The sequence below is a fragment of the Sceloporus occidentalis genome, unplaced genomic scaffold (genome assembly GCF_023333645.1).
Source record: "Sceloporus occidentalis isolate IW3139 unplaced genomic scaffold, rSceOcc1.0.p SCAF_135, whole genome shotgun sequence".
Classification (NCBI taxonomy): Eukaryota; Metazoa; Chordata; class Lepidosauria; order Squamata; family Phrynosomatidae; genus Sceloporus; species Sceloporus occidentalis.
In genome coordinates, this window is record NW_028317115.1 from 1621870 (window position 1) to 1641629 (window position 19760).

At 41.1% G+C, this 19760-nt stretch overlaps 1 protein-coding gene across 1 annotated transcript in view; it reads right to left on the bottom strand.

The window, feature by feature from the left end:
• The window catches only part of LOC149281335 (protein sel-1 homolog 3-like), a 61765-nt gene extending 42338 nt beyond the window's left edge, over positions 1-19427 (bottom strand). The window contains exons 1-2 of the mRNA XM_089499438.1: positions 19358-19427; positions 19234-19310 (exon numbers count right to left, since the gene is read on the bottom strand). Coding sequence (XP_089355564.1) covers positions 19234-19310; positions 19358-19427 — 147 coding nt within the window. The remainder of the gene's footprint in view (positions 1-19233; positions 19311-19357) is intronic.
• Between the last annotated feature and the right edge of the window lie 333 nt (positions 19428-19760).

Genomic DNA, 19760 nt, shown 5'->3' on the forward strand with positions numbered 1-19760 from the left:
GATTTTCGGTGGCTTTGTCACTGCAGTGGCGGCAGCTTTCTATCCTATATTTTTTCACCCCTTGATGCACATAGATGAATACAGTAAGTGCGTGTGACTGAATACCGCAACGGGAAGCGTGATGCGGGGCTGATATAAACGTTACACTGTAAACCACTAAACAGTTACAGATGTTGGTCCTGTATACAGAGACCGGACAATGAGCCTTCGTGCAAGAGACTTGCATAAAGAATGCATGTTACAGGGGTCAGCTGCTTCCTCTTAAACCTTGAAGAATGACAGTTCTATAAGAGCTTGCCGGAAGTGGCAAGGAGCATGTTCCCTGTTAGAAAGTGATGACATTGTATGATAGTTGTGACAGCACTGTGCCGATGTGTATTACTACTGTGTTGTAATGCTGTTGATGCATTGTAGGAATTTTCTCAATCTCATTGACCTATCTGTCACCAGCTAAGTTAAACATCATTTCATAAATACCTTGATTAAAAAAAGGATCATATTTTTTTGTTTCTAAGACTTAGTGTCTGCATAATCCATTTCATGGCGCTGTATAATTAAAGCATAATAACTAACCACAAATCCAGTTAGCAGAGTCCACCAGACGAATAACCGTGTTCTTTTGGCATGTTCCTGAAGTATCACGGATCTGTGGCTTTATCCTTTATCCAATAGTAGACAGGAACGCTCTGCCACGTCTCAGGCCCGCTATCCTTGGTTGTGTTGGTTAAAGGGATACTCCAGCCATCCTGTGCACTTAGTATGCTCATCGTAATGCAGCCGTATTTTTGGTCCCCTTGAAAATACATGGAGGGTGAACACCCTCTAGGCATTTACCTTAGAAGTTGCTGGCAAATAGGAACCATTTGGCCGATGTAGCCACTTTTTCCTGATGTAAAGCCTAAGACCTTAATCAGTCCATGTGGTTGTTTTAAATGCCTTTATTGTAACCTTTACCACTTCTGCTGGGAGGCTCTTAACTGACCTCTTGTTTTCTCCTTCTTTAAAAAAAAAAACTTTCCTTCTGTACTATATGCTTGTGGTAAAACCGAAACGTTGTGAGCTATTACTGTATTGATCCATTTATAAGATGACTCTGATCATAAGAAAAGGCCTCTCTCACGCTCTGTCAGTTGCTCTCTCCCTTCTCCGCCAACCGCTTTCGTGTCCCTGACTCCTTTGCTGGAGCGCCGCTTCTTCTCTTGCCTCTTCTTGGTCTTCTTTCTTCATCCGCTTCTCTGGGACGCAGGCCTCCAGGCACACCCCCTCCCCTTTTTGCAGAAGTGCTGCAAATCAGAAACCTCACAAGTTGTTATAAAACAATGACTCTCATGATTTCCAGCCATCCCTCGCTGTATGGCTTATGCATTGTGGTAATATTGTATAAGGGTCATAATAAATACTTATATTATTTTTCAAGCCTTCAAGAGCCAGGGCCACCTCATTATCTCTAGTACTGATGCCAGTTACTTTTCAAGGGGTGCCCGGGCCATCTGATGGTTAAAAGCTTGGCCAGTTCACAACTAAAAATATAAATCAAGCTCATTACTGTCCTAGAAAACAGGGAATTCCCTATTATGCAACTATGTAATTTCCGCATAGTGTGCTCTTGTGAAATCGCATTGGACGTTAAAAGTCTACCAGAAATAACCATAATATTCCACATTTGCATCTCTCCCACTAATTATATACGTATTCAAGGATTCCAGTTCATTACATTTATATAAATAAATCCCCAGAGCAGGGAATTCTGCCATTCCTGCCTCCGAGCCAAACGAGAAGCTTTAGTGACTTCACTCTGTAGCTAAGGGGGTGGCCTCCCTGGGAAGTGGAGATTCAACCAACGAGGCGACTGCTTTCATCAGCGCTGCGGGAAACATCCTATCAGAACGCAGCTTACATCGACGAGGCTTCCTAGCTACTTCCTTGTTATCACGCCGTGTTTGCCCTCTACGGCAGGCAGTGCATGTAATAACCATGTCTAGGAACACCAGAGTAGTGCTGATTTTCGGTGGCTTTGTCACTGCAGTGGCGGCAGCTTTCTATCCTATATTTTTTCACCCCTTGATGCACATAGATGAATACAGTAAGTGCGTGTGACTGAATACCGCAACGGGAAGCGTGATGCGGGGCTGATATAAACGTTACACTGTAAACCACTAAACAGTTACAGATGTTGGTCCTGTATACAGAGACCGGACAATGAGCCTTCGTGCAAGAGACTTGCATAAAGAATGCATGTTACAGGGGTCAGCTGCTTCCTCTTAAACCTTGAAGAATGACAGTTCTATAAGAGCTTGCCGGAAGTGGCAAGGAGCATGTTCCCTTTTAGAAAGTGATGACATTGTATGATAGTTGTGACAGCACTGTGCCGATGTGTATTACTACTGTGTTGTAATGCTGTTGATGCATTGTAGGAATTTTCTCAATCTCATTGACCTATCTGTCACCAGCTAAGTTAAACATCATTTCATAAATACCTTGATTAAAAAAAGGATCATATTTTTTTGTTTCTAAGACTTAGTGTCTGCATAATCCATTTCATGGCGCTGTATAATTAAAGCATAATAACTAACCACAAATCCAGTTAGCAGAGTCCACCAGACGAATAACCGTGTTCTTTTGGCATGTTCCTGAAGTATCACGGATCTGTGGCTTTATCCTTTATCCAATAGTAGACAGGAACGCTCTGCCACGTCTCAGGCCCGCTATCCTTGGTTGTGTTGGTTAAAGGGATACTCCAGCCATCCTGTGCACTTAGTATGCTCATCGTAATGCAGCCGTATTTTTGGTCCCCTTGAAAATACATGGAGGGTGAACACCCTCTAGGCATTTACCTTAGAAGTTGCTGGCAAATAGGAACCATTTGGCCGATGTAGCCACTTTTTCCTGATGTAAAGCCTAAGACCTTAATCAGTCCATGTGGTTGTTTTAAATGCCTTTATTGTAACCTTTACCACTTCTGCTGGGAGGCTCTTAACTGACCTCTTGTTTTCTCCTTCTTTAAAAAAAAAAACTTTCCTTCTGTACTATATGCTTGTGGTAAAACCGAAACGTTGTGAGCTATTACTGTATTGATCCATTTATAAGATGACTCTGATCATAAGAAAAGGCCTCTCTCCCTTCTCCGCCAACCGCTTTCGTGTCCCTGACTCCTTTGCTGGAGCGCCGCTTCTTCTCTTGCCTCTTCTTGGTCTTCTTTCTTCATCCGCTTCTCTGGGACGCAGGCCTCCAGGCACACCCCCTCCCCTTTTTGCAGAAGTGCTGCAAATCAGAAACCTCACAAGTTGTTATAAAACAATGACTCTCATGATTTCCAGCCATCCCTCGCTGTATGGCTTATGCATTGTGGTAATATTGTATAAGGGTCATAATAAATACTTATATTATTTTTCAAGCCTTCAAGAGCCAGGGCCACCTCATTATCTCTAGTACTGATGCCAGTTACTTTTCAAGGGGTGCCCGGGCCATCTGATGGTTAAAAGCTTGGCCAGTTCACAACTAAAAATATAAATCAAGCTCATTACTGTCCTAGAAAACAGGGAATTCCCTATTATGCAACTATGTAATTTCCGCATAGTGTGCTCTTGTGAAATCGCATTGGACGTTAAAAGTCTACCAGAAATAACCATAATATTCCACATTTGCATCTCTCCCACTAATTATATACGTATTCAAGGATTCCAGTTCATTACATTTATATAAATAAATCCCCAGAGCAGGGAATTCTGCCATTCCTGCCTCCGAGCCAAACGAGAAGCTTTAGTGACTTCACTCTGTAGCTAAGGGGGTGGCCTCCCTGGGAAGTGGAGATTCAACCAACGAGGCGACTGCTTTCATCAGCGCTGCGGGAAACATCCTATCAGAACGCAGCTTACATCGACGAGGCTTCCTAGCTACTTCCTTGTTATCACGCCGTGTTTGCCCTCTACGGCAGGCAGTGCATGTAATAACCATGTCTAGGAACACCAGAGTAGTGCTGATTTTCGGTGGCTTTGTCACTGCAGTGGCGGCAGCTTTCTATCCTATATTTTTTCACCCCTTGATGCACATAGATGAATACAGTAAGTGCGTGTGACTGAATACCGCAACGGGAAGCGTGATGCGGGGCTGATATAAACGTTACACTGTAAACCACTAAACAGTTACAGATGTTGGTCCTGTATACAGAGACCGGACAATGAGCCTTCGTGCAAGAGACTTGCATAAAGAATGCATGTTACAGGGGTCAGCTGCTTCCTCTTAAACCTTGAAGAATGACAGTTCTATAAGAGCTTGCCGGAAGTGGCAAGGAGCATGTTCCCTTTTAGAAAGTGATGACATTGTATGATAGTTGTGACAGCACTGTGCCGATGTGTATTACTACTGTGTTGTAATGCTGTTGATGCATTGTAGGAATTTTCTCAATCTCATTGACCTATCTGTCACCAGCTAAGTTAAACATCATTTCATAAATACCTTGATTAAAAAAAGGATCATATTTTTTTGTTTCTAAGACTTAGTGTCTGCATAATCCATTTCATGGCGCTGTATAATTAAAGCATAATAACTAACCACAAATCCAGTTAGCAGAGTCCACCAGACGAATAACCGTGTTCTTTTGGCATGTTCCTGAAGTATCACGGATCTGTGGCTTTATCCTTTATCCAATAGTAGACAGGAACGCTCTGCCACGTCTCAGGCCCGCTATCCTTGGTTGTGTTGGTTAAAGGGATACTCCAGCCATCCTGTGCACTTAGTATGCTCATCGTAATGCAGCCGTATTTTTGGTCCCCTTGAAAATACATGGAGGGTGAACACCCTCTAGGCATTTACCTTAGAAGTTGCTGGCAAATAGGAACCATTTGGCCGATGTAGCCACTTTTTCCTGATGTAAAGCCTAAGACCTTAATCAGTCCATGTGGTTGTTTTAAATGCCTTTATTGTAACCTTTACCACTTCTGCTGGGAGGCTCTTAACTGACCTCTTGTTTTCTCCTTCTTTAAAAAAAAAAAACTTTCCTTCTGTACTATATGCTTGTGGTAAAACCGAAACGTTGTGAGCTATTACTGTATTGATCCATTTATAAGATGACTCTGATCATAAGAAAAGGCCTCTCTCACGCTCTGTCAGTTGCTCTCTCCCTTCTCCGCCAACCGCTTTCGTGTCCCTGACTCCTTTGCTGGAGCGCCGCTTCTTCTCTTGCCTCTTCTTGGTCTTCTTTCTTCATCCGCTTCTCTGGGACGCAGGCCTCCAGGCACACCCCCTCCCCTTTTTGCAGAAGTGCTGCAAATCAGAAACCTCACAAGTTGTTATAAAACAATGACTCTCATGATTTCCAGCCATCCCTCGCTGTATGGCTTATGCATTGTGGTAATATTGTATAAGGGTCATAATAAATACTTATATTATTTTTCAAGCCTTCAAGAGCCAGGGCCACCTCATTATCTCTAGTACTGATGCCAGTTACTTTTCAAGGGGTGCCCGGGCCATCTGATGGTTAAAAGCTTGGCCAGTTCACAACTAAAAATATAAATCAAGCTCATTACTGTCCTAGAAAACAGGGAATTCCCTATTATGCAACTATGTAATTTCCGCATAGTGTGCTCTTGTGAAATCGCATTGGACGTTAAAAGTCTACCAGAAATAACCATAATATTCCACATTTGCATCTCTCCCACTAATTATATACGTATTCAAGGATTCCAGTTCATTACATTTATATAAATAAATCCCCAGAGCAGGGAATTCTGCCATTCCTGCCTCCGAGCCAAACGAGAAGCTTTAGTGACTTCACTCTGTAGCTAAGGGGGTGGCCTCCCTGGGAAGTGGAGATTCAACCAACGAGGCGACTGCTTTCATCAGCGCTGCGGGAAACATCCTATCAGAACGCAGCTTACATCGACGAGGCTTCCTAGCTACTTCCTTGTTATCACGCCGTGTTTGCCCTCTACGGCAGGCAGTGCATGTAATAACCATGTCTAGGAACACCAGAGTAGTGCTGATTTTCGGTGGCTTTGTCACTGCAGTGGCGGCAGCTTTCTATCCTATATTTTTTCACCCCTTGATGCACATAGATGAATACAGTAAGTGCGTGTGACTGAATACCGCAACGGGAAGCGTGATGCGGGGCTGATATAAACGTTACACTGTAAACCACTAAACAGTTACAGATGTTGGTCCTGTATACAGAGACCGGACAATGAGCCTTCGTGCAAGAGACTTGCATAAAGAATGCATGTTACAGGGGTCAGCTGCTTCCTCTTAAACCTTGAAGAATGACAGTTCTATAAGAGCTTGCCGGAAGTGGCAAGGAGCATGTTCCCTTTTAGAAAGTGATGACATTGTATGATAGTTGTGACAGCACTGTGCCGATGTGTATTACTACTGTGTTGTAATGCTGTTGATGCATTGTAGGAATTTTCTCAATCTCATTGACCTATCTGTCACCAGCTAAGTTAAACATCATTTCATAAATACCTTGATTAAAAAAAGGATCATATTTTTTTGTTTCTAAGACTTAGTGTCTGCATAATCCATTTCATGGCGCTGTATAATTAAAGCATAATAACTAACCACAAATCCAGTTATGCGTGAAAAAAGTGAGAAAAACCAGTATAGGGAATAAGATAGTAAATGGTAGGAATAATCAACCTTAATGGCTTCCTGGTGTCTCTGGAACCACAGCTGCAACCCTTAAGCAACACTCTCCGGGTGTTGAAGCAATACAGAAAAAAGTCCACTAGGGGGCGCTCGTGTGTTCCATTCAAATGCAAAATAAAACAAAGAGAAAATATATATAGTGTAGGAGTAAAACAGTATGTTTTGCCCTGCGTGTCGCAGATTTCCCACTCACAGTGTATTGATGGAGTTCAGTGCGTCATAGAAAGGGCCTTGAGGTCCATGTGCCAGGATATAAACCGAGAAGACAAACCAGAAAAGGATCCAATAGTGTGTAAAGTATATGGCGCTAGATACGCAACAAGTAACATAGTAACATAGTAACATAGTTCATAAGGTTGAAAAAAGACCAAAGTCCATCAAGTTCAACCTATATACATATTGTGTCCCTACTGTGTTGATCCAGAGGAAGGCAAAAAACCCTTATGAAGCAGATGCCAATTGCCCCATACCAGGGGGAAAATTCCTTCCCGACTCCAAATATGGCAATCAGAATAAATCCCTGGATCAACGTTCTGTCCCTATTAATCTAATATCCATAACTTGTAATATTATTGCTTTCAAGAAACACGTCCAGGCTCCTTTTGAACTCTTTTATTGAGTTTACCATCACCACTTCCTCTGGCAGAGAGTTCCATAATCTCACCGCTCTTACTGTAAAGAACCCCCGTCTGTGCTGGTGTAGAAACCTTCTTTCCTCCAGCCGTAGAGGATGTCCCCTTGTTATAGATACAGTCCTGGGTATAAATAGGTCCTGGGAGTGATCTCTGTACTGTCCCCTTATATATTTATACATAGTTATTAAGTCCCCCCTAAGCCGTCTTTTTTCCAAACTAAATAACCCCAATTCTGATAATCTTTCTGGGTACTGTAGTCCTCCCATTCCCCTTATTACTCTGGTTGCCCGTCTTTGAACCCTCTCCAGCTCCACTATATCTTTCTTGTACACTGGTGCCCAGTACTGTACACAGTATTCCATGTGTGGTCTGACTAGTGACTTGTACAGGGGTAGAATTATTTCCTTGTCGTGGGCATCTATGCCCCTTTTGATGCACCCCATGATTTTATTTGCCTTAGCAGCAGCTGCCTGACACTGGTCGCTACAGGTAAATTTACTGTTAACTAAAACTCCTAAGTCCTTTTCCATGTCAGTCGTCCCCAGTGTTTTCCCATTTAATACATATTCCCAGCCTGGATTTTTCTTCCCCATGTGCATAACCTTACATTTATCTGTGTTGAACCTCATCTGCCACATCCCAGCCCAAGCCTCCAACCTATGCAGATCCATTTGTAATCGTGCGCTGTCCTCTATTGTGTTAACCACGTTACAGAGCTTAGTATCGTCTGCAAAGATTGATACTTTACTATGCAATCCCTCTACAAGGTCATTAATAAATATATTAAAAAGAATAGGACCCAAAACTGACCCCTGTGGTACCCCACTAGCAACAGTCACCCACTCAGAGTATGTACCATTAATAACCACCCTCTGTTTCCTATCACTGAGCCAGTTACTTACCCACATACACACATTCTCCCCCAGCCCAAGCATTCTCATTTTATGTACGAGCCTTTTATGTGGCACCGTATCAAATGCTTTGGAAAAATCAAGATATACGACATCCAGCGATTCACCCCGATCCAGTCTTGAGCTCACCTCCTCATAAAAGCTGATCAGGTTAGTTTGACAGGACCGATCCCTTGTAAACCCATGCTGATATGGAGTCATACACTTATTTTCATTGAGATACTCCAAAATAGCATCTCTTAGGAAACCCTCAAACAGTTTACACACAACAGAAGTTAAACTAACAGGCCTATAATTCCCCGGGTCACTTTTTGTCCCCTTTTTGAATATTGGCACAACATTTGCTATGCGCCAGTCCTGGGGAACAGACCCTGTCACTATAGAGTCCTTGAATATTAGAAATAGGGGTCTGTCTATTACATTACTTAACTCCCTTAGAACGCGGGGGTGAATGCCATCTGGACCTGGTGATTTGTCTATTTTGATTTTTTTTAGGCGGCACTGCACTTCTTCCTGGGTTAGACAGGCGACATGTACTGGGGCATTTATCTCATCCTGCTGTATATTACCTGGCATTTCATTTTCCTCTGTGAATACAGCAGAGAAGAATATATTTAATAGATTAGCTTTTTCCTGATCCCCGTCTATAACTTCTCCCTCATTACTTTTTAAGGGGCCAACGCTTTCATTGTTAACCTTTTTACTATTTATATAGTTAAAGAACATTTTGGGGTTTGTTTTACTCTCTTTGGCAATGAGTCTTTCTGTCTCCAATTTTGCTGCTTTTATCTGATTTTTACATATTTTATTTTTTTCCCGATAGCTTTTTAGTGCTTCCTCACTGCCTTCCTGTTTTAGTAGCTTAAATGCCTTTTTTTTGCCATTTATTGCCCCCTTTACATTTTTATTTATCCACATTGGTTTTCTCTTGTTCCTGACTCTTTTATTCCCATACGGTATGTACCTTTCACAGTGAGAATTTAAGATATTCTTAAAAATCTCCCATTGAGCGTCTGTACTCTTGTTTTTGAGGACATTTTCCCAATTTACAGTGTTAAGGGCTTCTCTTAGTTGATCAAACTTTGCCTTCCTAAAGTTCATGGTTCTTGTGGCTCCTCTAAGAGTTCCCTTATTGAAGGACAAGTTATAATGCATCATATTGTGATCACTATTTCCTAGATGTCCCCTGACCTGCACATTAGTTACTCTGTCAGGTCTGTTGGTTAATATTAAGTCCAGTAGGGCGCCCCCTCTGGTCGGGTCCTGTACCATTTGGGACAGATAATTATCCTTACTTATAGTCAGAAACCGGTTTCCTTTATGAGATTCACAGGTCTCGGTTTCCCAGTTTATGTCGGGATAGTTAAAGTCCCCCATAATAACCACCTCATTGTGATTAGCTGCCTTGTTTATTTGCTTTAATAATTGATCTTCTGCTGCTTCCATTATATTTGGTGGCTTATAGCAAACCCCGATCAGTATTTTATTATTTTTCTTTCCATATATTTCTACCCATAATGACTCCACATTATCATTTCCCTCACATATATTCTCCCGCAGTGTGGCCTTTAGGCTGGACTTTACATAAAGGCAAACTCCTCCCCCTTTTCGTTTTTTCCGATCCTTCCTGAATAGACTATACCCCTGTATGTTAACCGCCCAGTCATAGCTATCATCCAACCATGTCTCTGTTATACCCACTATGTCATAATTTTCTTCAGACATTATTAACTCCAGTTCGTCAGTTTTATTGGTCAGACTTCTGGCATTAGTAAGCATACAATTTAGAGGTGTATGGTTTTTTTCCCTATGAAGCCTATCCCTATTAACTATTCTAACCCCTCCCTCTGCTCCACCCCCAGGTACATTTATAAGCCCCAGCTCTCTATCTACACTATCTTCCCCTTCTATATTGTAGTTTCTCTCCCCCCCTTTCCCTAGTTTAAACACTCCTCCACCCTTCTGACCATCTTCTCCCCAAGCACAGCTGCACCCTCCCCATTGAGGTGCAGCCCGTCCCTACCGTAGAGCCTGTATCCGACAGAGAAGTCGGCCCAGTTCTCCATGAACCCAAACCCCTCCTTCCTACACCAGCTTCTGAGCCACTTGTTTAGCTCCCTAATCTCCCGCTGCCTCTCTGGTGTGGCACGTGGTACAGGTAATATTTCAGAAAATACTACCTTGGAGGTCCTTGCCTTAAGCTTGCTACCTAAGTCCCTGAAATCATTTTTAAGGACACTCCGCCTCCCTCTCACTTTGTCATTGGTGCCAATGTGCACCATGACTGCTGGGTCTTCTCCAGCCCCTCCCAGTAATCTGTCAACCCGATCCGCGATGTGCCGAACTCGAGCGCCAGGCAGACAACACACTGTTCGGCGATCCCGGTCTTTGTGACAGATCGCCCTGTCTGTCCCCCTAATAATTGAGTCCCCCACTACCAGCACCTGTCTGGCCTGCCCTGCGCTCCTCCTTCCCTCCTTACTGGAGCAGACACCCCTCTGGTGGTCAGAGGCAGTGACTTGCTGCAGTACTGCTAACTCTGAACTAACATCCCCCTCATCTGCCAACCGGGCAAACTTGTTGGGGTGTGCTAGATCAGGACTAGCCTCCCTGGCGCTTTTCCCCCTACCCCGCCTTCTAACTGTAACCCAGCTAGCTGCCTGACTGTCCTGTACCTCCATCCCACTATCCTCCCCCACCTCTACCTGCGAGAGAGCTTGCTCAGTGAGCAGCAGACTCCTCTCCAAGTTGTCAATAGATCTCAGTGTTGCCAGTTGCTCCTCTAGACTCAGGATTTGTGCTTCCAAATGAGCAACCCGCACACATCTCGCACAGCAATATGCACCCTCGAAGCGCTGCTCAAGGATTGCATACATTGAGCAAGATGTACACCTGACCGCATTGTCAAACATGGAGGACATCTTGGCAATGGGGATAGCTCCAATAACTGGCAAAAACAGACAGTAAGGCGCAAAATATATATAAATATATTATATGCAATCACAAGGATTTATACTTTACCCTCCTTCTTGCTTTTTAACTCCTTCTTTGCTTGTAACTCCTCACTTAGAGATGTCACTTAGGAGATTCACCCCAGCTCAGGATTCGCTTGTGTGTCCAAGCTAAATGCAACTGCAAAAGCCAAGCAGAACTCACAGAGAAGGTTACTTAATTAGCAACACACCTGAAATAGCCCTTACCCTTTTTTTTTTTGCTTTTTTCAACAAAACTTTACACTGAACACAACACAAACAAACACAGTGCTCCCCCTTGCAATAGTAATGAATATACTCTCCTTCTTTGCTTGTAACTCCTCACTTAGAGATGTCACTTAGGAGATTCGCCCCAGCTCAGGATTCGCTTGTGTGTCCAAGCTAAATGCAACTGCAAAAGCCAAGCAGAACTCACAGAGCAGAAATAAGTAGAAATATACTTACACTAAAATAAGTGTCAAGATGCTCGTAATTTCTGGTGATAATCTGGTCGCGTCTGTATATCCTTCTGCTTTGAAGAGTCCAATGATGAGATACCGATGTGTGTGTGGTGTATAAAACCAACCACTATTCACATATAAGGTATATTAAAAGAAATATTTATTCTAAATTAGCAGCCAGCTGGATCCATATCCACTGCAGCTTTAAAAAGTATTTAAAATAACATAAAAGTGATAAAACATATAAAAGTACTGATAAAATAAAATTATATCATAAAAAGTCCTTGAAAAATCACTCAACGCGTTTCGCCGTGTAAGGCTTCATCAGGAGTAGTATTTTCTCTGAAGTGAAGGTCCTTTTAAATGTTTGTTTGGCGCCATCTACTTGTCTTCCGTGTTGTGGCGTCTGACGTCAGCTGGACAGTTACTTCCGGATCCAGTTCATTCATTGACATGCCGGGGTCGCTGCCTTTAGTGGAGCTTAGATCCCGATCGGAGGATTCGTTGAACCGTAGGATTAGAGGTAAGTATAAAAGCAATGTCATCGTATTGTTGTCTTTTATGTTGCAGGCTACTCCCGCAGAGAGAACATCTTAATCGGTGTTAGTACCGATGTATGCGGTTGTTACGGAGATCAAAGGGTGAAGGTATCGGGGCAGTGAAGCGGTGATGTTTGCCGAAAACGAGCAGTGAAACGGGGATACAAAGAGATATATATACAAACAAAAAAACGGGGATCTGTAGGAAACATACGAAACAGAAGATAAAGCATGGCCTGATGATAGGAGATGCCTGATGTATATGAAATGTGTTATGCTGATATATATACCAATACATAAATGAATGAATTAAAATGGATATATATGAATGAGCATCATGTGATTGTATGTGTGTATTGAATTAAATAAACTGAATCCATGAAGGGAAAAAGACTTTGAGGCTGGTTATTGTATATAAATTATTATATATAAAAATTAAAATTAGATAAAAAAAAAAAAAAAAAAAAAAAAAATATTATTATATATGAGCTAAAATGTCAAGCTCCATATTTAATCCCCCACTTTTAAAGGTTTTTAATTTAAATATCCATTCTGTCTCCTTTTTGATGAGGTTCTCCGTTGTGTTGCCTCCCCTCCAATGTTTGGGCACCCAGCCTATGCCTATGATTTTAAATGTGTCCTGTGAAAAGAGAGGGCAAGCATTACAGTGTCTGGGGACACTGTGTTTGAGGTTTTTATTTCTGATGTTGCCCAGATGTTCTAAGGCTCTCTCCTTTAGGGGTCTGGTTGTCATTCCCACATACTGTAGGCCACAGCCACACTGGAGCAAGTATATAACATTTTTGGTGGAACAATTGATAAAATGTTTGATAGTGTATGTTAAACCAGTTATGTGTCCTGTAAAGTGTTCAGTCTTTCTGGGTAATGGACTACACATTTTGCAATGGCCGCATTTGTGGAAGCCATTAGGTTTGGCCCCTAAAAACGTACCTGAAGATATATTTGGCTTTGGTTTAGAGAGTACACTGGGGGCAAGCATGGTTTTTAGGGAGCCTGTTTTTCTAAAGATAATTTGTGGCTTGTCAGGTAGGACTGTCCCCAAAATTTCGTCATTTTTTAATACATGCCAATGTTTATTGAATATTCTTTTTATCTGGTTGGCATGGGTATTATATTTCGTGAAGAAGGAAAAGCTATAATCTCTTTTCAGATCGGATTTCTTGTTTTTGGGATCAAGAAAGTGTTCTCTATTTAGTCCCTGGACTTGTGATAGGCTGCTCTTTAAGGTTTCTATGGGATACTTTTTATCAATGAATTTTTTTGTTATTTCATCTGCTTTTTTCCTGAAATCGTCATCTTTTGAGCAGTTCCTTCTAATTCGTGTGAATTGGCCCTTAGGGATGTTGTTCAACCACTGTGGGTGGTGGCAGCTGGTATAGTGAATGTAGCCATTTCTGTCTGTGGGCTTCGTGTAGTTTCTAGATAAAATTTGGTTATTTTCTGTGAATAGTTCTACATCCAGAAATTCAATTTGGGTGGTCTGGATGTTGGAAGTGAATTTGAGATTATAGTTATTGTCATTTATATGTTTTATGAATCCTTGTAATCTGTCTTCTGTCCCTTTCCAGATAATTAGAATGTCGTCAATATATCTCCTCCAGAGCACCAGGTCTGCACCGTATGGATTGTTATTCCAAGCTGATTGATCTTCCCATTCCGCTACAAATAAATTAGCATAGCTGGGTGCAAACCTGGTGCCCATTGCTGTGCCGCATAATTGTAAGTAAAATGTGTCCTCGAACCAAAAATAATTGTATTTGAGGATGTGTTCTATGCATTCAAGGATAAATGATTTTTGTCTGGGATCCATATCTCCATCCCTAGAAAGTATGTTGTTAATAGCCTCAATTCCTTGTGTGTGGTCTATGACCGTGTAGAGTGAGGAGACATCCATGATGGCCCATAGCCACCCAGGGGACCACTGTATGTCTTTTAAAGTGTTTAGTAAATGTGTAGTATCTTTAAGGAAAGATGGAGTGTTGGGAACATATTTTTGTAAAAAATAATCTACGTATTCAGACGTATTGCAGGTGAGAGAATCCAAACCACTGATTATAGGTCTCCCAGGGGGTTCTTTAAGGTCCTTGTGTATCTTCGGTAGGAAGTAGAACACCGGGATTTTAGGATGTTCTGCCTTTAAGTAAGAATATTCTTTTTTGTTCAAAACTTCCAAATTTAGACCCTTCTCCAGTATGGCGTACAGTACAGCACTGAAATCTTTTGTTGGGTTTTGGTTAAGTATTTTGTATGTGGTGGTGTCCCCTAATATTCTATTGGCCTCTTTGATGTAATATGTTCTATCCATGACCACTATGGCCCCCCCTTTGTCTGCTTGTTTTACAACTATATCATGTCTTTCTTTGATGGTGCGTATAGCTAGTTGTTCCTCCTTACTTAGATTCAATGATTTGTGTTTGGGGTTTAGTTTTTCTATATCCTTCAAAATTAGATCAGTGAACACGCTTATGTGATCACTCTTTTCGTTGTATGGAAAAAATCGCGATCTAGGTTTAAGGTCTGTGTGTGTGATCTTGGTTGAAGTATGATTATTTATATTGTCTACAGGTTCAACCAGTGTTTCTATGGATTTTTCTGATTTGCAGAAAAATCTCTTAATGGTAAGTTTTCTGAGATATTTCTGCGTGTCTAAAAAAAGTTCAAACTGGTTGGGCCCTTTGGCCGGGGCAAATTTCAAACCTTTTCTGAGGAGACGAATCTCGTTTTGTTTTAGTTGTATCTGGGATATATTAATGATCCCCTCCTCCTCAGGTGTTAATATCTGCTTGTGTTCACTCTCCTTTCCTCTGCCCCTCTGACCTCTTGTTCTTTTTGGTACTTTGTTCTCTTCCATGGACTCTGCTCCAGGGGAATGTACCGATTTCTTAATTCTATCGCTTCCCTTCGTGGGGGGGTGTCCTTCCTTTTTGTGCCACCCTTTCGGGATGGCTCCCTGTCTAAAAAAGTCTGCTCTTGTTCAATATTTCTATTTATCCTATTAGAGGTGTCCTCTTGTGGTGGGGGTGCTGACGTGATAGGGGCGGGTTTGTGGTCCGTGTGTGGTGACCTGGGTCGTGAAGGTAAAAAGTGACCAGTATAGCTATATTCTTTCTGTGATCTAAGACGTGTAGATGAATTGGAATGTGTTCTTATGTGTTCCTGTCGGGTGTTCCTATTGTGAGGGTGGGTATAATTATGTATTGGTCTCCCCCGTTGGTGCCTATGGGGCAAATGGTGTTGATTATTCGTGATCCTAGGTGGGTGAATTCCATTCAGCATGTCGTTCTTATCTCTGAAGAACTTTCTCTTCTTGTTATAAATAATCTCTTCTTCTATTTTATTGAGTTTTCTTTCTATGTTGGCTTTATGAGACTTGACATTGGTTGGGTCAACTTTAGTTCTTATATCGTTTTCAAGTGTGTGTATGTCTTGCTCTATACATTTTAATTGTTCTTTTTGTTGTGTTACAATAAGTTCCATCAATTTGTAAGAACACTCGTCTAACGTGTCGTGCCATTTGTGCATAAACTCTTGGTCATCCTGACCAAAGGCTGGAGTTTTTTGTATCCTCAAGCCTCTAGGTATAGTTCTATTTTTAATATATTGCTCAATGAACGTGATTTCCCACCACCTTTTGATCTCTTTTTCCATAAGTCTTTCTAGATTGATGAAGAGACTAGTGTCTGGGATAGTGTCCTTGTGTTCTTGTGAGAAAATATTATCTAATTTTCTATTTCTTTCTTCTCTTGATGTGAGGAAAAAATCCATCATCTGAATTCTGTGTAATGAAAGTATCTAACTATAATGTATCTATTCCACTATAACTGGGGGTCTCGTGGAGAAATAGAAAGATATGCGTGAAAAAAGTGAGAAAAACCAGTATAGGGAATAAGATAGTAAATCAACACCATTTGCCCCATAGGCACCAACGGGGGAGACCAATACATAATTATACCCACCCTCACAATAGGAACACCCGACAGGAACACATAAGAACACATTCCAATTCATCTACACGTCTTAGATCACAGAAAGAATATAGCTATACTGGTCACTTTTTACCTTCACGACCCAGGTCACCACACACGGACCACAAACCCGCCCCTATCACGTCAGCACCCCCACCACAAGAGGACACCTCTAATAGGATAAATAGAAATATTGAACAAGAGCAGACTTTTTTAGACAGGGAGCCATCCCGAAAGGGTGGCACAAAAAGGAAGGACACCCCCCCACGAAGGGAAGCGATAGAATTAAGAAATCGGTACATTCCCCTGGAGCAGAGTCCATGGAAGAGAACAAAGTACCAAAAAGAACAAGAGGTCAGAGGGGCAGAGGAAAGGAGAGTGAACACAAGCAGATATTAACACCTGAGGAGGAGGGGATCATTAATATATCCCAGATACAACTAAAACAAAACGAGATTCGTCTCCTCAGAAAAGGTTTGAAATTTGCCCCGGCCAAAGGGCCCAACCAGTTTGAACTTTTTTTAGACACGCAGAAATATCTCAGAAAACTTACCATTAAGAGATTTTTCTGCAAATCAGAAAAATCCATAGAAACACTGGTTGAACCTGTAGACAATATAAATAATCATACTTCAACCAAGATCACACACACAGACCTTAAACCTAGATCGCGATTTTTTCCATACAACGAAAAGAGTGATCACATAAGCGTGTTCACTGATCTAATTTTGAAGGATATAGAAAAACTAAACCCCAAACACAAATCATTGAATCTAAGTAAGGAGGAACAACTAGCTATACGCACCATCAAAGAAAGACATGATATAGTTGTAAAACAAGCAGACAAAGGGGGGGCCATAGTGGTCATGGATAGAACATATTACATCAAAGAGGCCAATAGAATATTAGGGGACACCACCACATACAAAATACTTAACCAAAACCCAACAAAAGATTTCAGTGCTGTACTGTACGCCATACTGGAGAAGGGTCTAAATTTGGAAGTTTTGAACAAAAAAGAATATTCTTACTTAAAGGCAGAACATCCTAAAATCCCGGTGTTCTACTTCCTACCGAAGATACACAAGGACCTTAAAGAACCCCCTGGGAGACCTATAATCAGTGGTTTGGATTCTCTCACCTGCAATACGTCTGAATACGTAGATTATTTTTTACAAAAATATGTTCCCAACACTCCATCTTTCCTTAAAGATACTACACATTTACTAAACACTTTAAAAGACATACAGTGGTCCCCTGGGTGGCTATGGGCCACCATGGATGTCTCCTCACTCTACACGGTCATAGACCACACACAAGGAATTGAGGCTATTAACAACATACTTTCTAGGGATGGAGATATGGATCCCAGACAAAAATCATTTATCCTTGAATGCATAGAACACATCCTCAAATACAATTATTTTTGGTTCGAGGACACATTTTACTTACAATTATGCGGCACAGCAATGGGCACCAGGTTTGCACCCAGCTATGCTAATTTATTTGTAGCGGAATGGGAAGATCAATCAGTTTGGAATAACAATCCATACGGTGCAGACCTGGTGCTCTGGAGGAGATATATTGACGACATTCTAATTATCTGGAAAGGGACAGAAGACAGATTACAAGGATTCATAAAACATATAAATGACAATAACTATAATCTCAAATTCACTTCCAACATCCAGACCACCCAAATTGAATTTCTGGATGTAGAACTATTCACAGAAAATAACCAAATTTTATCTAGAAACTACACGAAGCCCACAGACAGAAATGGCTACATTCACTATACCAACTGCCACCACCCACAGTGGTTGAACAACATCCCTAAGGGCCAATTCACACGAATTAGAAGGAACTGCTCAAAAGATGACGATTTCAGGAAAAAAGCAGATGAAATAACAAAAAAATTCATTGATAAAAAGTATCCCATAGAAACCTTAAAGAGCAGCCTATCACAAGTCCAGGGACTAAATAGAGAACACTTTCTTGATCCCAAAAACAAGAAATCCGATCTGAAAAGAGATTATAGCTTTTCCTTCTTCACGAAATATAATACCCATGCCAACCAGATAAAAAGAATATTCAATAAACATTGGCATGTATTAAAAAATGACGAAATTTTGGGGACAGTCCTACCTGACAAGCCACAAATTATCTTTAGAAAAACAGGCTCCCTAAAAACCATGCTTGCCCCCAGTGTACTCTCTAAACCAAAGCCAAATATATCTTCAGGTACGTTTTTAGGGGCCAAACCTAATGGCTTCCACAAATGCGGCCATTGCAAAATGTGTAGTCCATTACCCAGAAAGACTGAACACTTTACAGGACACATAACTGGTTTAACATACACTATCAAACATTTTATCAATTGTTCCACCAAAAATGTTATATACTTGCTCCAGTGTGGCTGTGGCCTACAGTATGTGGGAATGACAACCAGACCCCTAAAGGAGAGAGCCTTAGAACATCTGGGCAACATCAGAAATAAAAACCTCAAACACAGTGTCCCCAGACACTGTAATGCTTGCCCTCTCTTTTCACAGGACACATTTAAAATCATAGGCATAGACTGGGTGCCCAAACATTGGAGGGGAGGCAACACAACGGAGAACCTCATCAAAAAGGAGACAGAATGGATATTTAAATTAAAAACCTTTAAAAGTGGGGGATTAAATATGGAGCTTGACATTTTAGCTCATATATAATAATATATATATTTTTATTTTATTTATTTATTTTTTTATCTAATTTTAATTTTTATATATAATAATTTATATACAATAACCAGCCTCAAAGTCTTTTTCCCTTCATGGATTCAGTTTATTTAATTCAATACACACATACAATCACATGATGCTCATTCATATATATCCATTTTAATTCATTCATTTATGTATTGGTATATATATCAGCATAACACATTTCATATACATCAGGCATCTCCTATCATCAGGCCATGCTTTATCTTCTGTTTCGTATGTTTCCTACAGATCCCCGTTTTTTTGTTTGTATATATATCTCTTTGTATCCCCGTTTCACTGCTCGTTTTCGGCAAACATCACCGCTTCACTGCCCCGATACCTTCACCCTTTGATCTCCGTAACAACCGCATACATCGGTACTAACACCGATTAAGATGTTCTCTCTGCGGGAGTAGCCTGCAACATAAAAGACAACAATACGATGACATTGCTTTTATACTTACCTCTAATCCTACGGTTCAACGAATCCTCCGATCGGGATCTAAGCTCCACTAAAGGCAGCGACCCCGGCATGTCAATGAATGAACTGGATCCGGAAGTAACTGTCCAGCTGACGTCAGACGCCACAACACGGAAGACAAGTAGATGGCGCCAAACAAACATTTAAAAGGACCTTCACTTCAGAGAAAATACTACTCCTGATGAAGCCTTACACGGCGAAACGCGTTGAGTGATTTTTCAAGGACTTTTTATGATATAATTTTATTTTATCAGTACTTTTATATGTTTTATCACTTTTATGTTATTTTAAATACTTTTTAAAGCTGCAGTGGATATGGATCCAGCTGGCTGCTAATTTAGAATAAATATTTCTTTTAATATACCTTATATGTGAATAGTGGTTGG